We start from the raw sequence: 21,128 nt of genomic DNA, 5'->3' as shown, positions 1-21,128 counted from the left end.
GGTCCTGTGACAGCTGAGAGGACAAGGTTAAGATCCCACTGTGGCACAGGTTTGACAGCAGGTGGGGAAGTCCTGACCAAGCCTTTCATAAAGCATGCCATTGTTGGGTATGGGAAGAGAGAGCGTCCCTCCAGTGGGGGAAGGAAGCACTAAGTGCTGCTAGGTGCACATGCAGGGAACCTATGGCTAAGCCTGATGTTTTCAGGGTAAGGAGGTAACTGAAGATGACATGGTGACCATCCCAGTTAAGAGAAAGGTGATGGCAGTGCACCCACTCCAAGAAATGGCACCGCTTTGCCCAACAGCATGTTCTGGTGGACTCTTTCCTGCTCTGGTTAAGGATCCATTGGACCAGGGCTGAACAAGCATGTTCTATGTTAGATTCCCATCCAAACACCAGGCCGTGAGGTGAAGGGAGTTCGGACTGGGATGCCTGAGTCTCCCTTTGGTCCTGTGAGAGAAGCTCCAGGAATGACCAGTGCCTGACCAGTGGTTCGGTGGAGAGCTTCAGGAGGTCTGAGATTTGTAGATGTGTAGAAAGAATAATAAATATGGCAGGCAACCAGCTTGGCTTAACAGTGAAATCCTTGCTGATCTTAAACACAAAAAGGAAGCTTACAAGAAGAGGAAGATTGGACAAATGACCAGGGAGGAGTATAAAAGTATTGCTCAGGCATGCAGGAGTGAAATCAGGAAGGCCAAATCACACTTGGGAGTTGCAGCTAGTAAGAGATGTTAAGAGTAACAAGAAGGGTTTCTTCAGGTATGTTAGCAACAAGAAGAAAGTCAAGGAAAGTGTGGGCCCCTTACTGAATGAGGGAGGCAACCTAGTGACAGAGGATGTGGAAAAAGCTAATATACTCGATGCTTTTGTTTCCCTCTGTTCACGAACAAGGTCAGCTCCCTAAGACTACTGCAATGGGCAGCACATCATGGGGAGGAGGTGACCAGCCCTCTGTGGAGAAAGAAGTGGTTCAGGACTATTTAGAAAAACTGGATGAGCACAAGTCCATGAGGCCAGATGTGCTGCATCCGAGGGTGCTAAAGGAGTTGGTGGGTGTTGCAGAGCCACTGGCCATTATCTTTGAAAACTCATGGCAATCGGGAGAGGTCCCGGATGACTGGAAAAAGGCTAATATAATGCCCATCTTTAAAAAAGGGAAGGAGGAGGATCCGGAGAACTACAGGCCAGTCAGTCTCACCTCAGTTCCTGAAAAAATCATGGAGCAGGTCCTCAAGGAATCAAATCTGAAGCACTTGAGGAGAGGAAAGTGATCAGGAACAGTCAGCATGGATTCACCAAGTGCAAGTCATGCCTGACTAACCTAACTGCCTTCTATGATGAGATAACTGGGTCTGTGGATGAGGGGAAAGCAGTGGATGTGTTATTTCTTGACTTTACCAAAGCTTTTGATACGGTCTCCTCTAGTATTCTTGCCAGCAAGTTTAAGTAGTATGGGATGGATGAATGGACTACAAGGTGGTGTGGTGTGGCGGTGCCCCACCCCCTGAGAAAAAGGTTGGAACAGGCCTTTGAGGCTGCGCAAGCCTGTTAGGAGCCAGGCAGGGCCAGGTTAGGCCCTATATAAAGACTGCCTAGCAGGAAGAAAGGCGGTCTCTCTCTCACTGCCAAGGGAGGAGGACTGGCTCCTGGGCTGAAAGGAAGCACGTTGGACAGAGCAGTGCTGAGGAAGGGCAGAAGGAGCCGGGGAGCTCCAGCCGAGGAAAAGCCCAGGCTGCAGGCCTTGCTACAAAGGGCCAAGCGGGTACACAGGGCCAAAGGGGAAGCAGCCCAGGGACAGAAATCTGACAAGGGGAGCAGAGGAGGGCAGGGATGCTGCCCCTAGGGGGTCCGTGAGTCGGGAGCCATGGTAACAGGTGGGCCTGGGTCCCCCACTTCCCCTTTGTACTACATCTGGCTGAGGAGGAGTGTGGCCTGACACAGGCTGTGGCTGGTCCCTGTGACAAAGGGGCTAGACTTTGAAACTGCAGTCGGCCACTAGAATAGGTGCAGAAGGAGGACTGCTGATAACATCAGACCTCTGGAAGGGGGTGAGACGAGGGCAGTGTCCTGAAGGGGACGCCGCCAAGCGGGGAGCAATGCGGGTCTGGACACCAACATGGGAGCAGACGATGGATGGGACACCACCAGCAGAGGGCACCCCACAGAGGAGAGAGCTAATTCCCAGATGTGCCAGCGGGAGGCGCTGCGGTGGTGAGTCCCAACCTCATCACAGGTCGATAGACAGCTGGCTAGATTTTCGGGCTCAATGGGTAGTGATCAGTGGCTCCATGTCCAGTTGGCACCCACTATCAAGCGGAGTGCCCCAAGGGTCGGTCCTGGGGCCAGTTTTGTTCAATATCTTCATTAATGATCTGGAAGATTGCGTGGACTGGACCCTCAGCAAGTCTGCAGATGACACTAAACTGGGAGAAGTGGTAGATACCCTGGAGGGTAGGGATAGGATACAGAGGGACCTAGACAAATTAGAGGATTGGGCCGAAAGAAATCTGATGAGGTTCAACAAGGACAAGTGCAGAGTCCTGCACTTAGGATGGAAGAATCCCATGCACTGCTACAGACTAGGGACCGAGTGGCTAGGAAGCAGTTCTGCAGAAAAGGACCTACGGGTTACAGTGGACGAGAAGCTGGATATGAGTCAACAGTGTGCCCTTGTTGCCAAGAAGGCTAACGGCATTTTGGGCTGTATAAGTAGAGGCATTGCCAGTAGATCAAGAGACATAATCATTCCCCTCTATTCAACATTGGTGAGGCCTCATCTGGAGTACTGTGTTCAGTTTTGGGCCCCACACTACAAGAAGGATGTGGCAAAATTGGAAAGAGTCCAGCGGAGGGCAACAAAAATGATTAAGGGGCTGGAGCATATGACTTACGAGGAGAGGCTGAGGGAACTGGGATTGTTTAGTCTGGAGAAGAGAAGAAAGAGGGGGGATTTGATAGCTGCTTTCAACTACCTGAAAGGGGGTTCCAAAGAGGATGGATCTAGACTGTTCTCAGTCATAGCAGATGATAGAACAAGGAGTAATGGTCTCAAGTTGCGGTGGGGGAGGTTTAGGTTGGATGTTCGGAAAAACTTTTTCACTAGGAAGGTGGTGAAGCACTGGAATGGGTTACCTACGGACGTGGTGGAATCTCCTTCCTTGGAGGTTTTTAAGGTCAGGCTTGAGAATGCCCTGGCTGGTATGATTTAGTTGGGGATTGGTCCTGCTTTGAGCAGGGGGTTGGACTAGATGACCTCCTGAGGTCCCTTCCAACCCTGATAGTCTATGATTCAGAACTGCCGGGGTCAGTAAGGTGCTATGAGAATGATCGTGGCCCCATCTCAGTGAACTTTCAGGAGAAAGTGAGGCAGAAGGGGAATCAGAAAAAAGGTATATCGAAGGTCACCTGTCCAGAAAAAAAGGAGAGCATCACCCTGGGAGTCACTACCTACAGTCTCCTTCAAGCAGTAGCGCTGTAGTTTAACTTGTTCTGACACACCAGTTCCACAGCTGGACTGCCTTGGAGCAGGGGGAATAAGATGTTGCTCTCCCTGCTTGTTAATGTTGTCCAATAGGATCTGCATGTGGAATGAGAGTATAAGGCAGGGGTTTTCAAACTGAGGGTCGCAAAGTGGTTACATGGGGGTTTCAGATCCAGGAGCCGACAGCCCCAAGCCTCCATTAAATTAAATCCCATCCCCTCATTTTTAATTTATAAGGGGGTCCTACTGAGAGGCTTGCCGCGTGAAAGGGGTCACCAACACAAAGTTTTAAAACCACTGGTATAAGAGGAAGGCAGGCTTTGCAGGTGAGATGAACTGCTTTGAGTTCCAGGACGTTTATGTGTAGCATGGCATCCCAGGGCATTCATTCACCTTGCACAGTGTGGTCCAGATGGGCACCCCATCCTGTAAGAGAGGTGTCCATAATGATAGTAGCCCTCAGTATGGAAGGGCTGAAAGGCGTCTCAGTTATGACCTCGGTCAGATTGGACCACCAAGTGAAAGGGGCCAGAATGTCTGAGGGAACAGTGACCCTGAAGTCAATGTGGTCCCCTGGTTGGGTTGTAGGTTGAATTAAGCCAGGCTTGTAGGTGCTTCAGGTGAAGTCTCGCAAGCGATGTCATGCAGGTGCAGGTGGCCATGTGCTCCAAGAAAAAGTGGCAATGTGGGCAATCAGGGTGGTCATCGTGGAGAACTGGTCCACCGGAAGGAAGGCTTGTGTAGAGACTGAGTCCAGCCTTGTCCCTATAAAGTTTATCATCTGCATGGGTGATAAAACAGACTCCTAAGAAGGAAAGGAGGTGTTGAAGAGACTGAATCACAAGGACTTCTTGCTTCAATTGTTCCATTAGAAGTTAGTCATCCAGGTACAGGAATACTATACGTCCCGGCATCTCATCTGTGCCACTACAACTGCGAACACCTTCATAAAGGCCCTTGGTACTGTTGCTAGGCCAAAAGGGGGGAGATGCGAAACTGTCAGCGTTGTTGCCCCACCTTAAATCAGAAGAACTTCCTGTGAGACGGCTGGATGTCCACATGGAAGTATGTGTCTTTCATGCTGAGAGCCACAAACCATACTCCCTCCAGAAGGGAGGGAATTATCGATGCCCGAGTGGCCATCCGGAATTACTGCTTTCCAATTAATATATTTAGCTGACAAAGATTCAGGATGGGCCTCTGCCTTTTTTGGGAATGAAGAAATATGGTTAGTAGAAGCATCTCCTCTGGTATTGAGGAAGGACACACTCTATAGCACCCTTGAGGAGCAAGGGCTCTGCTTCCTGCTAGAAAATAAATTGGAGGGAGAGGTCCCCTGAAGGGGGTCAGGAGGGAAGGTGATAAGATAGGAAACAAACTATGGAGTATCTATGGTGGATAATCTCCAGCACCCATGTGTCCATGTGGATCTTGCCCCAACTGTGGGCAAAGAGGTTAAGATGGCCACTAAAGATGATAGGAGACAAAGTAGGTGGCATCAGAGTTAGTTTGTGGGTGGAGCTTGTCCTTAAACTCTGCCAGCCTGCTGTAGGTGTTGAAATCATACTTAGCCAACAGCGCCTGGTAGTTGGCTACATGAAACTGCAACTCCACAGAGGAAAAGACCTTCCTGCCTAAGAGGGTCAACATTTTCAACTCGTCTAGAGGGGTAGACTTTTGTGGGTGTTGTCAAGCCTGCTCCACAACTGTTTGTGCCACCAGTGAATTAGGGGCTGGGTGCATAAACAGGAAATTAGTTCCTTTGGCTGGCATGGGGTGGGGGGGGGTCACATGATCGGGTGTGCGCCAAACCATTCTGGCCTCTTCCAATATGGCCTCATTTACAGGAAGGTCCACTCTGGATGGTCCCTGTGGCTGAAGGATATCCAGGAGAAGACATTGGGGATACTGGACCCCCTCCAGTGGAATTTGTAGATTGCTGCATGCATGGCTACCAGTTCTTGGTATTGCTGGTGGTTATCCAGCAGAGAGGGTGGCAAAGGGATGACTACCTCATCTGGCAATGAGGAGGCTCCAGTGGCAGTACCAATTCCATATCTTCCTTGTCATATACCAGTTGAGCTGGCTGTGAGCAGTGGAGGAACAATAAGATCCCTGCGATGGTGCCGGACAGCTATGGTGTGGGTCCCAGGGACTTCAGTAGGGCCAGAAAGAGGATTCCATCAGTCTCAGAAGACCTCATGCTTCCCTGGGGCTGGTTATAGCCAGGCAGATAAGTTTGCGTTGCCTCTCTCTCTGGGCTCCTGAGCTGTGGCAGAGACGCTGGCAGGGCTATGTCCTGGGACACCTCTCAGTCAGATGATGGGTCCACTGGAAACGGAAGTACTGGGAGCCCCAATCCAATGGCTGGGAAAGGGGGCTCTCCTGCAACAGGAGTAACAGTTCATCCTCAGGCATAGGAATGTCTCAGAGAATGGATGAGCGAGACAGGAACAGAGACTATGCGTAAGGCAGGAACACCTCTTTCAGTCAGGAATGTCTCCGCACATCCCAGAGTCGATGGGGTTACCATTGAGAATACAGAGGGACCCAGTTTGGCTGTCGGAGCAGGCTGGTCTGAGGATTGACATGGTGGCACCCATAGACCACGTGGGGCCGCACTCGTAGTTGGGAGCTCCATATGTCTCCACACTGGTACTGATGAATCCCGCTTCTTCTTTAGCTTACCTTCCAGTTGGGAGGCCTTTAGCAATGATACATGGGATCCACATGCCACATCTCACCAGACCTGGCACAGCTCAGGGAGGAAACACGTCTCTTATGAGCAGTCTGCTGTGGGGATCTATTCTTATGCCTGTGAGATATAGTTTCTTACTTGGGTGGGGTGGAGATTGTCCTTGGGCTTCTGTGCCGATAAAGCCGCATCATGGCTCATGCTAAAAGGGGTACTACCAGTCAGCAGACGCCATTGTCCAGGGGGGTATCCTTGGTCAGGATCAGACTGAGTCCAGGATCTCATAAACCTCTGTAGCCTGGGCAGGAAGGACTTACAAGTGCCATCCTTTGCCGAGATGTTCACCTCACCCGGACAGTAGAGGCATCATTGATGCTTGTTACTGATGGAAAAGGAACAATGGCAGGACACACAGTTCTTGAAGCCCGGGACCTTGGACCTGGTCCTCAGGTAGCGAGGAGTTCTTCCCCTCAACTGGGGAGGGGTTCTATACTAACTATGGAAAAGTATTTACACAGGTATACAGAACAACTTTCTTAATGAAATGAGAGCGAAGGAGGAATAGGGGTTCCAACTCAGGCCATGGGGTGGTAATAAGGAACTGCGGTGGCATTGACCTGCACTGTGCCTTATATCCTGGGTAAGAAACATGAGGAAAAACACTGCACACGTGAGTCAACAGACATTGCTTGGAGGAAACTTTCAGACTCAGGTGCATGAGCTCCCACATGTGGAATATACACAGGGACCATCACACAAAAGAACCACCACTGATTGGCATTTCGTTTGGCAGTCTCACGGAGACCAAGGATTTAATCAGCATGGGCCTAAACTATCCTCCTAAAGAGCTGTTCTTCCAATCCAGATCACAATCAAAGTATAGTGAGGCTGATGTGTACCAACAGGTGTTCAACAGATCTAAACTGAGGTTCTTTGCTTCAGTGCTGCACTTATGATGCCACTTGGTACCCAGAAGCACACTACAGAGCTACACAGTAAAGAGGAGAAATACCTTAAGAAGGTTAAGGGAGATTCCAGTTCCTATAGTAGAAACGGAAAAGGTAGAATTTGCGTGGGTCCCCTTTTATAGATGTGTTCCTAAGTCAAGCTCATTTTGCACACAAATGGCTCTTCACACAATTCAAAGAATGGGGTGCTAGAAAGAAAGAGGAGGGACCTGCTCTCCAGCTTAGCATCATGCATTCCAGAATCTATTTATCGTACTCATTCCTCTACTGCTTTTCCCCTCCTTGTCAAGTTACCTTGTTAAGATTGCCAAATCCCATTCTCTGCACAGCAGACGTTTTCCATTCAGGAAGAGGAGGCACAAACTGTACAGCAGGTGGTTGCTGTTTCAACACTCCCAAGGGAAGAGTGCACAGGACAGCATCACATTTATAAATAAAAGTCTGGCTAGTGGAGCGGGTGTTCACAGCTATCACTTCGCATCCTGGTAAAGGTAAGGAAAAGCAGGGATTTAGACATTTAATAAGCTAGGGTCCTGTGGAAAAAACAGTGCATGATCATATACTTAGGAGATTTATCATAATGCATTTGCACAGTGGGACAGAATTTAGGTTGCACAGAAAACCTTAACTCTGGAATGGTCTAATTTTTGAGTGCTTGATCTGCAACATTAACAGGATTCAAAGAATTCAATAGTCAATATAATTCAATATTCAAAACTGAACAGTCCTTGTATTACCGTAGTGCTTAGAGATAACAGTCAGTACTAAGGCCCCCACTGCAGTGCATCCCGAGCAAATACATATGAAGACATTCCCTGCCCCATAGCTCTGCAAAGATATGGGAAACTGCTTAATCTTGGTGCAAATGGAGAGAGGATACCAACGGAAATTCGAGAAGGGGAATAATATGGGCAGAGCAGTGACACAGGAAAATATTTCAGCTACAACATTTTATGAAGACTAGACAAGGTGGAAGATGCAGGAAGGTCAGACTGGGAGATTGCCACATTCAAGGCAAGAGATGTCTAGGGTATTAAGAATGATGAAGTTTCTGAGCGTGGCATCTATGCCTGCTGAGCTGGCTTCCTTTAATTCTCTTTAATCACTCTAGTTTCCTCAGAGCCCAATCTAAGAACTTAATAGCCTTTCTGGAGTCCTAGGCATAACTTGGCGTAGGAACCTGAGTAGGCCCTGGCAGAATAGCAACAAGATAGGTGTCAGCTAACCAAGTAAGCACATTTCTGATAGAAGAGGATGGTACAAAAACACAGATCTCTCAAGTGCTTACTTAACGCATTCCTAAGATATGGTACAACCTCACACCAACCCCTCGTCAAGATAAAGAAGGGATGACAGGATAATGGATGAGTATTTTTTATTTGATCTAGCACAGAGGTGAGAAACTACAGCCCCCGGACTCTGAGCTCCTGGCCCCTCCCCTGCTGTTCCTCCATCCCCATAGTCTCAGCGTGCTGCATTCCGGGCGGCCGGACAACGTGGCAGCACAGTTGCAGAGCCTCGTCCTGAACCGGTACTCTGGGCAGCGCAGCTGTAACGCCACCAGCACTCTGTGCTGCGTGGTAAAGGGACAGGGAACAGGGGCAGTTGGATAGAGGGAGGGGAGTTCAGGGGCGGTGGTCAGGGGGCAGGGATGTGGATAGGGGTCAGGGCGGTCAGAGGGCGGGGAACAGGGGAGTTGGATGAGGCGGGGTCCCAGGGGGCAGTCAGGAATGAGAGGGGGGGTTGGATGGAGCGGTAGGGGGCAGTCAGGGGTGGGGGGGTATGGGTGTGGTCAGGGAACAGGGAGCGCGGGGCTGGGGGGTGGATGGGGCAGGAGTTCCAGGGGGCCCGTCAAGGAACGGGGTGTTGGATGGGGCAGGAGTCCCGGGGGAGCTGTCAGGGGGTGAGAAGCAGGAGGGGGGATAGGAGGCGGGGACTGGGCTATGCCTGGCTGTTTGGGGAGACACAGCCTCCCCTAACCGGCCCTCCATACAATTTTGGAAACCCGATGTGGCCCTCAGGCCAAAAAGTTTGTCCGCCCCTGATCTAGCAGGTACACAATGTAAGTGTGGTAACTAACATCTAGGAGTGTAATATATAACTTGTTTGTATCAACGTACAAATTAAGAAAAGTCACAGGGTGCTAGTGCTGTGCTTTGCTGACAATTAACCTAGCTGAGTGCCTTCAACAACAAACCTAGCCCATCGTCATCTTTTATGAACAACACTAAAGTCTGCTGAATCAGCAAGCTGCACTCTCTGCTGGGGCAGCTAACACTGGAGCTCCAAGACCAGCAACACTAACAACAGTATGGACCAGCACTCCTTTTGTGCTAGCCACTGTACATAAACAGAACAATATTCCCATGTATTTTATTTCTCTTCCAACCTAACTCTCTTTCTATTCCTGGATACAAGCTGTGCTAAAAGGGCGTCACCGTTGTATATAACAGTAATTAATACACTACAGGAATGTCCCGAAATCAAGCATTAGAATCCCATGAAATTAAGAAATCCATCATGTTAAGGTAAAAAATGTAGTTAAAAACACCCAAACAATCCTATATCAACTCTGTCGTGACATCATGGTTCAAAAAGAACTAAATAAATTCATGGAGGATAGGTTCATCAATGGCTATTAGCCAGGATGGGCAGGGATGGTGTCCCGAGCCTCCGTTTGCCAGAAGCTGAGAATGGGCAACAGGGAACGGATCACTTGATGATTACCTGTTCAGTTCATTCCCTCTGAGGCATCTGGCATTGGCCACTGTCGGAAGACAGGATACTGGGCTAGATGGACCTTTGGTCTGACCCAGTATGGCCGTTCTTATGTTCTTATATATAACGAAATAACCATATTATGATCAAGGCATTTTACTATTTGTGGTCTCAAATCAGATTAAACTTTTTTTTAAAAACATAACTGACTCTCTCCATCCCGTTGTGTCACTACAGAGTAGACCAGTGGTTCTCAAACATTTGTACCGGTGACCCCTTTCACATTGCAAGCCTCTGAGTGCAACCCCGTGCTTATAAATTAAAAACACTTTTTAATATATTTAACGCCATTATAAATGCTGCAGGCAAAGTTTCGGGTGGAGGCTGACAGTTTGCAGCCCCCCATGCAATAAACTTGTGACCCCCTCTGCGGTCCCAACCGCCAGTTTGAGAGCCCCTGGAGTAGACTATATAAGCCTAGAATCATTATGCTTGGATTGCACAACATCATTCTTACCCTCTCCTTTGTAACCAAAATTTGACAAGGAATCATTAGCATTGGCTAAGGATCCTAAAGACACATTCTAAAGACGGCATTAAGGGAGAGGGAGATGCAGGTGATGGTAGTTATCAGAAGGGTCACAATGATCAATGGGCAAACCTGTCTACAAGGAAAGGGCATCCCCAAGATACCAGAAAAGCTCAGCAACGAATTTCAGCAGCAGAACTTGTCCTTTTAGAAACCAAAAAGAACTTTGATTCAAGAGCCACGTGAGATGGATTTTCAAAGATCTCCCTGAACAGCTCTGAGATCAGAGATCTTGGTGTGACATTCCAGGGTACAATTCGAACCAGTAAGTGGCTGTGTCCCTGTAAATTGCATGCTTGAGTGGCTGCGCAGGAGAGATTTAAGTGCTACCCAGCTGATAGCAGAGCACGCACAGCTGGCAGCATGTGTTCAGGTGTCACTCCTCTCATGTTGCTCCATCCTGGGAGCTGTGAAGGAGTGGCAGGGAGAAGGGTGCAGGTGTCAGGGTGTCCCCATCCCTCCACAGCCCCTGTACCACATTTCCACAGAGCAGGGTAGACGGGACACAGCCTGGCTCAGGACTCGGAGCTGCTGCAAGGAAGAGTGAGTGTTTAAGTGCCTTTCTTAAAGAGATAGTGCACTGTTTCTGAGATGTCTCCAGCAGCTAGCTCACATTCACTCACTCTCACATACACATAGGGCCGGTGCAACCACTAGGCAAACTAGGCTGTCGCCTAGGGTGCAAGTGGTTGGGGGCGCCAAAAAGCGGTGAGCCTCAGCTATGAAGGAGCCGTCGCAGCGCAGGGTGGGCAGCAGCCCTGCAAAGGTGGCAGCGCCACTAGCAGGGAGCAGCCATGTTCCTGCAGGCTGCAGCAGATGCATGCGGGCGGCAGCCCCCATGTGCCCCCCTCGGCTCCTCCTTCGCTGCGCTCAGGCTCTGCATCTCCCAGGCATGTGAGCCGCCGCTGCCGCCTGGGTGCAGAGCCCTGAGCCTGCTCCTGGGAGCCGCAGAGCCCGAGTGTGGCGAGGGGGGAGCTGGGGGTGTGCACAGGGGCTGCCGCCCACATGCATCCGCAGCAGGAGCCCCTCGGGGGTGCCAGGCTGCAGTCCGGCCAGGCACACCCCCCGGTCCCCCCCTTACCGCGCTCAGATTCTGCGGCTCGCCCCCGTGTGAGCTGCCGCCGCCGCCACTGCCCCTGCTGGAGGGCTCTGGCGATCTGTGGGGGACAGAGCCGGCGGGCGGCATCCAAGAGTGCAGCTGCCTCCTCCCTGGGCTCCAGCTTTCCCGACTCCCGCAGCTCTCCAGCCCATGCGCCCCCGGCCAGGCGCTTCCCCAGTGCAGCAGCAGCTGGAGCTGAGGGGGGTGGGGGGGAGGGGGAATTGCTTCGGGCCTTGCGGTTCAGGGAGCCGGGAAGGTTGGAGTCCAGGGAGGAGGCGGGTGCTCGCTCGGATGCCGCCCATCGCATCTGTCCCCCGCAGATTGCTGCTGGAGCCCTCCGGGAGGGGCAGTGGCGGCGGGTGGCATCTGAGTGCGCAGCCGCCTCCTCCACGGGCTCCAACTTTCCTGGCTCCCACTGCTGTCCAGCCCATGTGCCCCTGGCCGGGCACTTCCCCAGTGCAGCAGCAGCTGAAGCTTTGGGAGGAGAGAGGAGCAGGAAGTTGCTTCGGGCCCTGTAGTTCAGGGAGCCGGGAAAGCTGGAGCCCGGGGAGGAGGCGGCTGCGTGCTCGGATGCTGCCCGCCGCCTCTGACCCCCGCAGATTGCCGGACCCCGGCGTTGGCTCCTGCCCTGGGAGAAGCAGCGGGAGGCAGGGCAGGACTAGCAGGGATGCTGCTGGACCGTGGCCACCAAGCAGAGTGAGGTTCCTGGGAAATGTTCCTGAGCATCACCGTCTGGCTGGCTTGGCAGGAAAACTTTGCTGCTCTGACCTGAACCTGGGAGTTGTAAATTGCAACCCCTGGGAGTCCCCTTCCTCAGATGTTGCACAGGATAAACCTCCACTACTCAAAAACAAAACAAAACAAAACAAAACAAACAAAAAACACCAAACAAATCCTGGACTTTCTAACTGTATTTCCCTGTATGGATTAATCTGGGATTTCGATGAGAAAACAACCTATTTAAAAAGTTACAAGATTAAATACTTGATATTTGCATTAACATAAGTTTCAAAAATATGCCTCAACTTTTTTAATATGCAGTGTTTAAATGAAGAAAACAATTCCAGTTGCAATGATGTAACCTGCTCTTTAAACTGTTCAGAAAGCCACAGCATACCAAGAAATTAATGAGCTAACATTTAAAAAAGTAATTCAACTGATTATAAAAAACTAGGAAAATCATGCCAAGACAGTTGGTTTCACACTTCCCAGATAAGGAAGTGATCAGTAAAGTAAGAAACACATAGTGTGCATAAGCGGAGTCAATGTCAAATAGAAACAGCAGCAAAGAATCCTGTGGCACCTTATAGACTAACAGACGTTTTGGATCATGAGCTTTCGTGGGTGAATACCCACTTCGTCAGATGAATGAATTCACCCACGAAAGCTCATGCTCCAAAACCTCTGTTAGTCTATAAGATGCCACAGAATTCTTTGCCGCTTTTACAGATCCAGACTAACACGGCTACCCCTCTGATACTTGACAAATAGAAACAGAAGTTTCAGTAATATTAGCTTAAAGACAAACGTTACAATATGAAATCATATGGGAGGGGCCGATTTTATAAAGAACATTTCAAAAAAGCACTTTTCATCAGTTGTTGGAAAGTTGTCAGGTCATTTTTAAGTAGAGATATCAAAGATCTGCAAATCTGTTATTGAACGTATTACTATGAACACTTGAAAAGGAGGAAGGTGATGGGGTTTAGCTATAGGGACACATGATTTTTATACAATCCCTTGTGCTGCCACATTATTTAAAAGAGAAAGTGGGTGAGGTGATATCATTTATTGGACCAACTTCTGTTAGGGCTTGGCTACACTTGAGAGTTGCAGTGCTGGTGATGGGGTTACAGCGCTGCAACTCACTCTGTGTCCACACTTGCAAAGCACAGCCAGAACTGCAACTCCCTGGCTGCAGCGCTGGCTGTACACCTGGTTTGCTTGGAGTGTAACGATTCCAGCGCTGGTGATGCAGCGCTGCTCATCAAGTGTGGCCAGCAAAAGCGCTTTTATTGGCCTCCAGGGTATTAGGAGGTATCCCAGCATACCTTTTCAGCCACTCTGCTCATCGTTTCGCACTCCACTGCCCTGGGCTCAGGTGACTCGCCCTTTAAATGCCCCGGGGGATTTTTAAAATCCCCTTCCTGTTTGCTCAGCCAGCTGTGGAGTGCAATCAATCAATCAATCACTGACCATGCCTCCACGCCCCAAACGAGCCCCAGCATGGAACACTTGTGAGCTGCAGGACCTCATCAGTGTTTGGGGTGAGGAAGCTGCAGTCACAGCTGCGCTCCAGCCGTAGAAATTATGATACCTATGGCCAGATATCAAAGTCCATGCTGGAAAGGGGCCATGAACGGGGACACGGTGCAGTACAGAGTTAAAGTAAAGGAGCTGAGGAGTGCCTATTGCAAAGCCCATGAGGGAAACTGCCGCTCAGGTGCTGCCCCCACGACCTGCTGTTTTTACAAGGAGCTGGATGTGATACTTGAGGGTGACTCCACTGCCAATCCGACGACCACGATGGACACTTCAGAGCAGGGAGAGAAGGGGGAGGGTGTAGAGGAAACCAAGAGCGAGGCTACTGAGGTGGTGGGAGACACCCCGGAGTCCCAGGAGGCATGCAGCCAGGAGCTCTTCTCAAGCCAGGAGGAAGCTAGCCAGTAGCAGCAGCTGGAACTTGTTGGTGAAGAAGAAGCAGAGGAGCGGGTTCCCGGTAAGCAGATTTTATTTTCAGGATGGAAATGTTTCGGGAGAGGAGGGGGGGTTAGGGCTGCATGCATGCATGCCTAGATGTGGAATAGCCCACTGATGTGGTCTATCACGTCGCGGTAATCGGCCTCGGTAATCTCTTCAAAAGTTTCAGCCAGAGTGTGGGCAATGCGCTTGCGCAAGTTTATAGGGAGAGCCACCGTGGTCCTTGTGCCAGTCAGGCTAATGTGTCCGCGCCACTGTGCCGCGAGGGGTGGGGGGACCATTGCTGCACACAGGCAAGCTGCACAGGGACCAGGGCGGAATCCGCATTGCTGTAGAAGACCCTCCCGCTCTTCCTAGGTAACCCGCAGCAGCGAGATATCTGGCAGGATAAAATCCTGTGGAAAACGTAGGGATAGTGTTCAGTGCAGGTCCCCCGCAGCTGCTCTCTGCTTTCCCCAATGCACAGAAACCCCAGTGAGCCCTGACTCAAGCAGCTCCCCTTCCCAGGTGAGTCACGGCAGCAACATGGCTTCATTAATCACTCATTCCCCATTACTCACCATGTCTTCTCTGCTGTGGCCTCTCTGTGCTATGTTTGCTATGTGTAAATGATGCTACAAATAGTCTACCAACTCCTTCACTGTGATTATAAACAATGCAGCCTCTGTAATAAATGTTTCTATTTCTGTTTTTTTTTAAGTGTGCTTGAATCCTCCGGCCCTATCACAGCCTGCTGAAAGGCCACAGAACTTGAGGAGGAAACCAAGGAAAAGCAAAGAAGATTTGGTCAAAGCAGTTATGAATCAGTATGCCAGAAAGAATAAGAGGCTGCAGGACTGGAGAGAGAAAATGCATCAGTGGAGGGAAACACAAAGCAGGAGAAAGGAATTGGCTACCAAGAAAAGCACAAAGCAGCTGATAAGCCTCCTGGCGTGCCAAACAGACTGTATGCGGTCACTCGTAGCCAGGCAGGCAGATCACTACCGTGCTAACCCCCCACCATCCCAAAGCTCTCTCCCTTGTGCCCCATTGTTTGCTCAAAACCCCCTTCTCCAGCATCCTGGTTCTTACCACCACCAGCTGCCCCCAGCACCTGTACGTTCACCTACCAGCCCTGAGAACTACGACCCCTTACCCTATGCACTCAACCCCCATCACCATGCAGCATATTAATCCTGAAGTGCAGCAGGCATTGCACAGCACTCCAGGCAGGACATATTCAAACCTCTGACTGTACAGTCCAGCACCCTAACCCCTGCCCTTTTATGTCCTGTATTTTGAATAAATGATTTCTTGGCTTTTAAAAGTTTTTATTATTGCGGAAAGTGAAACATACTGTACCCCAAGGGAAAAACAGGCACTGCAAATCATTGTAACCACTGCACTTCACTCCCGTGCAAGGCACCAAACATTACTGTTGGTTTTCAGCCTCAAATTGCTCCCTTAAGGCATCCCTGATCCTTGAAGCCCTGTGCTGGGCCTCTCTAGTAGCCCTGCTCTCTGGCTGTGCAAATTCAGCCTCCAGGTGTTGAACCTCGGAGGTCCATTCCTGACTGAATGTTTCACCCTTCCCTTCACAAATATTATGGAGGGTACAGCACGCGGATATAACCGCAGGGATGCTGCTTTCCCCCAAGTCTAGCTTCCCATACAGAGATTGCCAGCGCCCTTTTAAACGGCCAAAAGCACACTCCACGGTCATTCAGCACCGGCTCAGCCTGTAGTTGAATTCCGGTCCTTGCTCCTGTCAAGCTTTCCTGTATACGGTTTCATGAGCCAAGACGTTAACAGGTAAGCGGGGTCTCCAAGGATCACAATGGGCATTTCGACGTCCCCTACTGTGATCTGGTCTGGGAAAAAAGTCCCGGCCTGCAGCTTCCTGAACAGGCCACTGTTCCGAAAGATGCGTGCATCATGCACCTTTCCAGGCCAGCCTGTGTAAATGTTAATGAAACACCCACGGTGATCCACAAGCGCTTAGAGAACCACAGAGAAATACTCCTTCCGATTAAAGTACTCGGATGCCAGGTGGGGTGGTGCCAGAATAGGAATATGTGTCCCATCTATCGCCCCTCCACAGTTAGGGAAACCCATTTGTGCAAAGCCATGCAGAATGTCTTGCACGTTCCCCAGAGTCACGGTTCTTCTTAGCAGGATGCGATTAATGGCCCTGCAAACTTGCATCAACACGATTCCAACGGTCGACTTTCCCACTCCAAACTGGTTCCCGACCGATCGGTAGCTGTCTGGAGTTGCCATCTTCCAGACTGCAATAGCCACTCGCTTCTCCACTGGCAGGGCAGCTCTCAATCTCGTGTCCCTGCGCTGCAGGGTAGGGGCGAGCTCAGCACACAGTCCCATGAAAGTGGCTTTTCTCATCCGAAAGTTCTGCAGCCACTGCTCGTCATCCCAGACTTGCAGGACGATGTGATCCCACCACTCAGTGCTTGTTTCCCGAGCCCAAAAACGGCGTTTCCACAGTGCTGAGCACGTCCGTTACTGCCACAAGCAATTTATTGTCATGCGCGTCAGGCGAATCGATATCATCGTCAGACTCCTCACTGTCACTTTGGAGCTGAAGGAATAGCTCAACTGCCAAACGTGATGTGCTGACGACATTCATCAGCAAAGTCCTCAGCAGGTCGGGGTCCATTTCTAACAGAAATCGCGCGCAGACTCACAATGGCGCCAAACTGCTGGGATGTGTAGCGATGCACCACGGGGCGTTGGGACAGGAAGCGGAATGACCCGCACCCTTCTGTCCCCTTCCCACAATCCACGGTGCCAAAATGGGACGAGGTGCTCTGTGGGACACCTGCCCACAATGCACCACTCCCAACAGCGCTGCAAATGCTGCAAATGTGGCCACACTGCAGCACTGGTAGCTGTCGGTGTGGCCACACTGCAGCGCTTTCCCTATACAGCTGTACGAAGACAGCTGTAACTCCCAGCGCTGCACAACTGCAAGTGTAGCCATACCCTTAGTGAGAGGGGCAAGTTTTCGAGCTACACAGAGTTCTTCAGGTCTGAAAAGATACGAACAGCGTCACAGCTAAACACTAGATCTAACAGATAGTTTAGCACAAGGAGTTAACACATATTCAAGGGGACCATTCAAGGTGAAGTAGCACATTAACTCCCTTGTAATCCCAGGACAAAAGGGGAGATTAGTGGGTTGCAAATTGTTGTAATTAACCATAAATCCAGTATCTTTATGAAGATCATGATTTTCAATGTCTAGCTCAGGGGTAGGCAACCTATGGCACGCGTGCCAAAGGTGGCACGTGAGCTGATTTTCAGTGGCACACTCACTACCCGGATCCTGGCCACCGGTCTGGAAGGGCTCTGCATTTTAGATGACGCTTCTTAAACATTTTAAAAACCTTATTTACTTTACATACAACAATCGTTTAATTATAGACTTATAGAAAGAAACCTTCTAAAAATGTTAAAATGTATTACTGGCACGCAAAACCTTAAATTAGAGTGAATTAATGAAGACTCGACACACCACTTCTGAAAGGTTGCCGACCCCTGGTCTGGCTAATTCAAGCTCCCAGGCTCATCTTTTGAAAAGTGTTTTGCAGGTTTCCTTTGGGATGACGACTGATAGGTCAGATATCGAGTCATTTTGTGGGGACTCAGCTCATGAGTTCTGAATGGTTGAAGTTGGCAATACTGAATATTACATCATGTCACCAAAGAAATTTAAGTTAAGGTTTCTCAAACTTTTTCACAGGCCACATCTTAATACAGTTATTGTTTCATGGGCCAAATCCTCCCTCTCTGTATTAATTCTAATGAGCAATGCCACATTATGCAGTATTCATTTTTGAAAGTTTATAATAAGTGATGCTCCGGGGGGAGAGAAGAGGGAGGGGGGCGCAAAGTGGAAGTCTCGCCTAGGGCGCAAAATATCCTTGCACCGGCCCTGCACATGCACACTCTCCCCCACCTCCCCATGAACCCCTCCTCCGCAGAGCACGGGAGGGGAGACAACAGGGGCTCAGATCAGAGCAGGACTTTCAGTGAGTGTCTTAAAGAGACAGCGCAGGGCATCTCAGTAACGTTCCCAGCACCCAGCGCACACGCAGTCTCTGTGTCATACTCTGTCACACACACATACACACAGTGTCTCACACTGTCTCTCACAAACACTGTCTCTGTGTCACACTTAACTCCCAACACATATTGTATTATTGTTGTTACTTCTTGGTACTTTCCTGCAATGCACATATATTCTCTGTAATTTTATTCTTTCAAAGTGTGTTATTTTAGTGTTTTGACTGGTCTCTGCATTTCATAATTTTTATTTCTCTTACAGTTACATTTAATTCTTTGAGTAGTGAGTTCTAAAATGCCTAACCTGTGCTGGATGGAGTAATTATCCCTATTTAACTTTTTAAACATATATATTATATCTAGGTCTTTTGTCTCTACCGGTGGTGCACATCTGCACATACCTCAGTGCACATAACAAAATTTATTCTGCACATGGATGGAAAAAATTAGAGGGAACATTGAGGAGCAGCCATTTCTCCACTACGCTGCAACTTTAGGTGCCTTAAAATGCCTTGCTACAGTAGCTCCTACCTGGGCCGCTCACAAACAGCCTTTCAGCATGCAAGTCACACTCCGGGTGTCTCTGTGTAACTGCAACCTACCAGCCACACTTGAGTTACACTCTGATTTTTACCAGCCCCGGTTACTTCTCCGGGGTGACTCCACCACATCCCCATTCCCAGACCCTCCTCCCCCGCCAAAAATGTACAAAACCTACTGCTTAGCCCTATCCTGGACAGTCCAAATATATTAAGTCCATTATTTCTTTAAGGTGGGGATTCCCAAAACTTCATTGCATTGTGATCCCCTTCTGACAACAAAAATTACTATACGACCCACGAGGGTCGTATAGAAGCCGGAGCCTGACCGAGCCCCCCCACCCCAAGCAGGAAGGATAAAGCCAAAAGGACTTCAGCCCTGGGTGGGGGGCCTGTAACCTGAGCCCCGCTGCCCAGGGCTGAAGCGCTTGGGCTTTGGCTTCCGTCCCAGGCAGTGGGGCTTGGGCTTGAGGCCCGGGCCCCAACAAGTCTAACACCAGCCTGACGACTGCATTAAAATGGGGTCATGACCCACAGCTCTAAGGGAATAATACACAATGGCTTACCACCTTAAATGGAGTTACCCAGACACTAAATTAAACACATTGGATATGGGCTGTCGATAATCACAGTTAACTCACAAAATTAACTCAAAAAATTAATCACAATTAATCACACTGTTAAACAATAGAAAACCAATTGAAATGTATTAAATATGTTTAGCATGTTTTTCTACATTTTCAAATATATTGATTTCTATTACAATACAGAATACAAAGTGTATAGTGCTCACTTGATATTTTTATTATAAATATTTACACTTTAAATATGATACACAAAAGAAATAGTATTTTTGAATTCACCTCATGGAAGTACTGTGGTGCAATCTCTTAATTTTGTTACATAACTGCACTCAAAAATAAAACACAGTCCACTTAATCTTACTTCTTGTTCAGACAATCGTTAAGACAAACAAGTTTGTTTACAAGCTGCCTGCTTATTTACAATGTCACAAGAACGTAAGAATAGGCTTTCGTGTGGAATTTTGTATCCGACATTGCAAGGTACTTACGTGCCAGATACACTAAACATTTGTATGCCCCTTCATGCTTCAGCTACCATTCCAGAGGACATGCTTCCATGCCAATGATGTTCATTAAAAAATGAGTTAATTAAATGTGTGCTTGAACTCCTTGGGGGAGAATTGTATGTCTCCTGTTCTGTCTTACTCACATTCTGCCACATATTTTACTTTATAGCAGTTTCGGATGATGACCCAAGCACATGTTCATTTTAAGAATATCTTCACAGCAGACCTAACAAAATGCAAAGGAGATACCAATATGAGATTTCTAAAAATAGCTACAGCATTCAACCTAAGGTTTAAGAATCTGAAGTGCCGTCCAAAATCTGAGACGGACGAGGTGTGGAGCATGCTTTCAGAAGTCTTAAAAGAGCAACACTCCGATGGAGAAACTACTGAACCCAAACCACTAAAAAAGAAAATCAACCCTCTGCTGGTGGTAACTGACTCAGATGATGAAAATGAACATGCGTCGGTCCGCTCTGCTTTGGATCGTTATTGAGCAGAACCCATCAGCAGCATGGATGCATGTGCTCTGGAATGGCGGTTGAAGCATGAAGGGACATATGAATCTTTAGCAGATCTGGCACGTAAATATCTTGCAATGCCAGCTACAACAGTGTCATGCAAACATCTGTTCTCACTGTCAGGTGACATTGTAAACAAGAAACAGACAGCATTATCTCCTGTACATTGTAACCAAACTTGTTTGTCTGAGTGATTGGCTGAAGTACGACTGAGTGGACTTGTAAGTTTTACATTGTTTTATTTTTAAGGTCAGGCTTGACAAAGTCCTGGCTGGAATGATTTAGTTGGGGATTTGTCCTGCTTTGAGCAGGGGGTTGGACTCGACCCCTTTCAACCCTGATGTTCTATGAATGCAGTTATTTTTTGTACATAATTCTACATTTGTAAGTTCAACTTTCATGATAAAGAGTGCACTACAGTACTTGTATTGGGTGAACTGAAAAATACTATTTCTTTTTTTACAGTGCAAATATTTGTAATTAAAAATAAATATAAAGTGAGCACTATACACTTTTTGTATTCTGAGTTGTAATTGAAATCAATACATTTGAAAATGTAGACAACATTCAAAAATAATTATTATACTATTATTGTTTAGTCAAGTGATTAATTTTGTTAATAGCTTGACAGCCCTACACTGGATTACATAAAATAATAAAAC

The 21,128-nt window shown here is 48.7% G+C and overlaps 1 protein-coding gene across 3 annotated transcripts in view; it reads right to left on the bottom strand.

Moving 5' to 3' along the window:
* The window catches only part of KDM1A (lysine demethylase 1A), a 157,012-nt gene that overhangs the window by 27,700 nt on the left and 108,184 nt on the right, over positions 1 to 21,128 (bottom strand). For all 3 annotated transcript variants that reach the window (XM_050932307.1, XM_050932305.1, XM_050932306.1), the window contains one exon: positions 7,443 to 7,630. In XM_050932307.1, the coding sequence (XP_050788264.1) occupies positions 7,443 to 7,630 (188 nt within the window). The remainder of the gene's footprint in view (positions 1 to 7,442; positions 7,631 to 21,128) is intronic.

This window comes from Gopherus flavomarginatus, chromosome 22 (assembly GCF_025201925.1).
Source record: "Gopherus flavomarginatus isolate rGopFla2 chromosome 22, rGopFla2.mat.asm, whole genome shotgun sequence".
Taxonomy (NCBI): Eukaryota; Metazoa; Chordata; order Testudines; family Testudinidae; genus Gopherus; species Gopherus flavomarginatus.
This window is presented reverse-complemented; position numbering and strand designations above follow the sequence as displayed.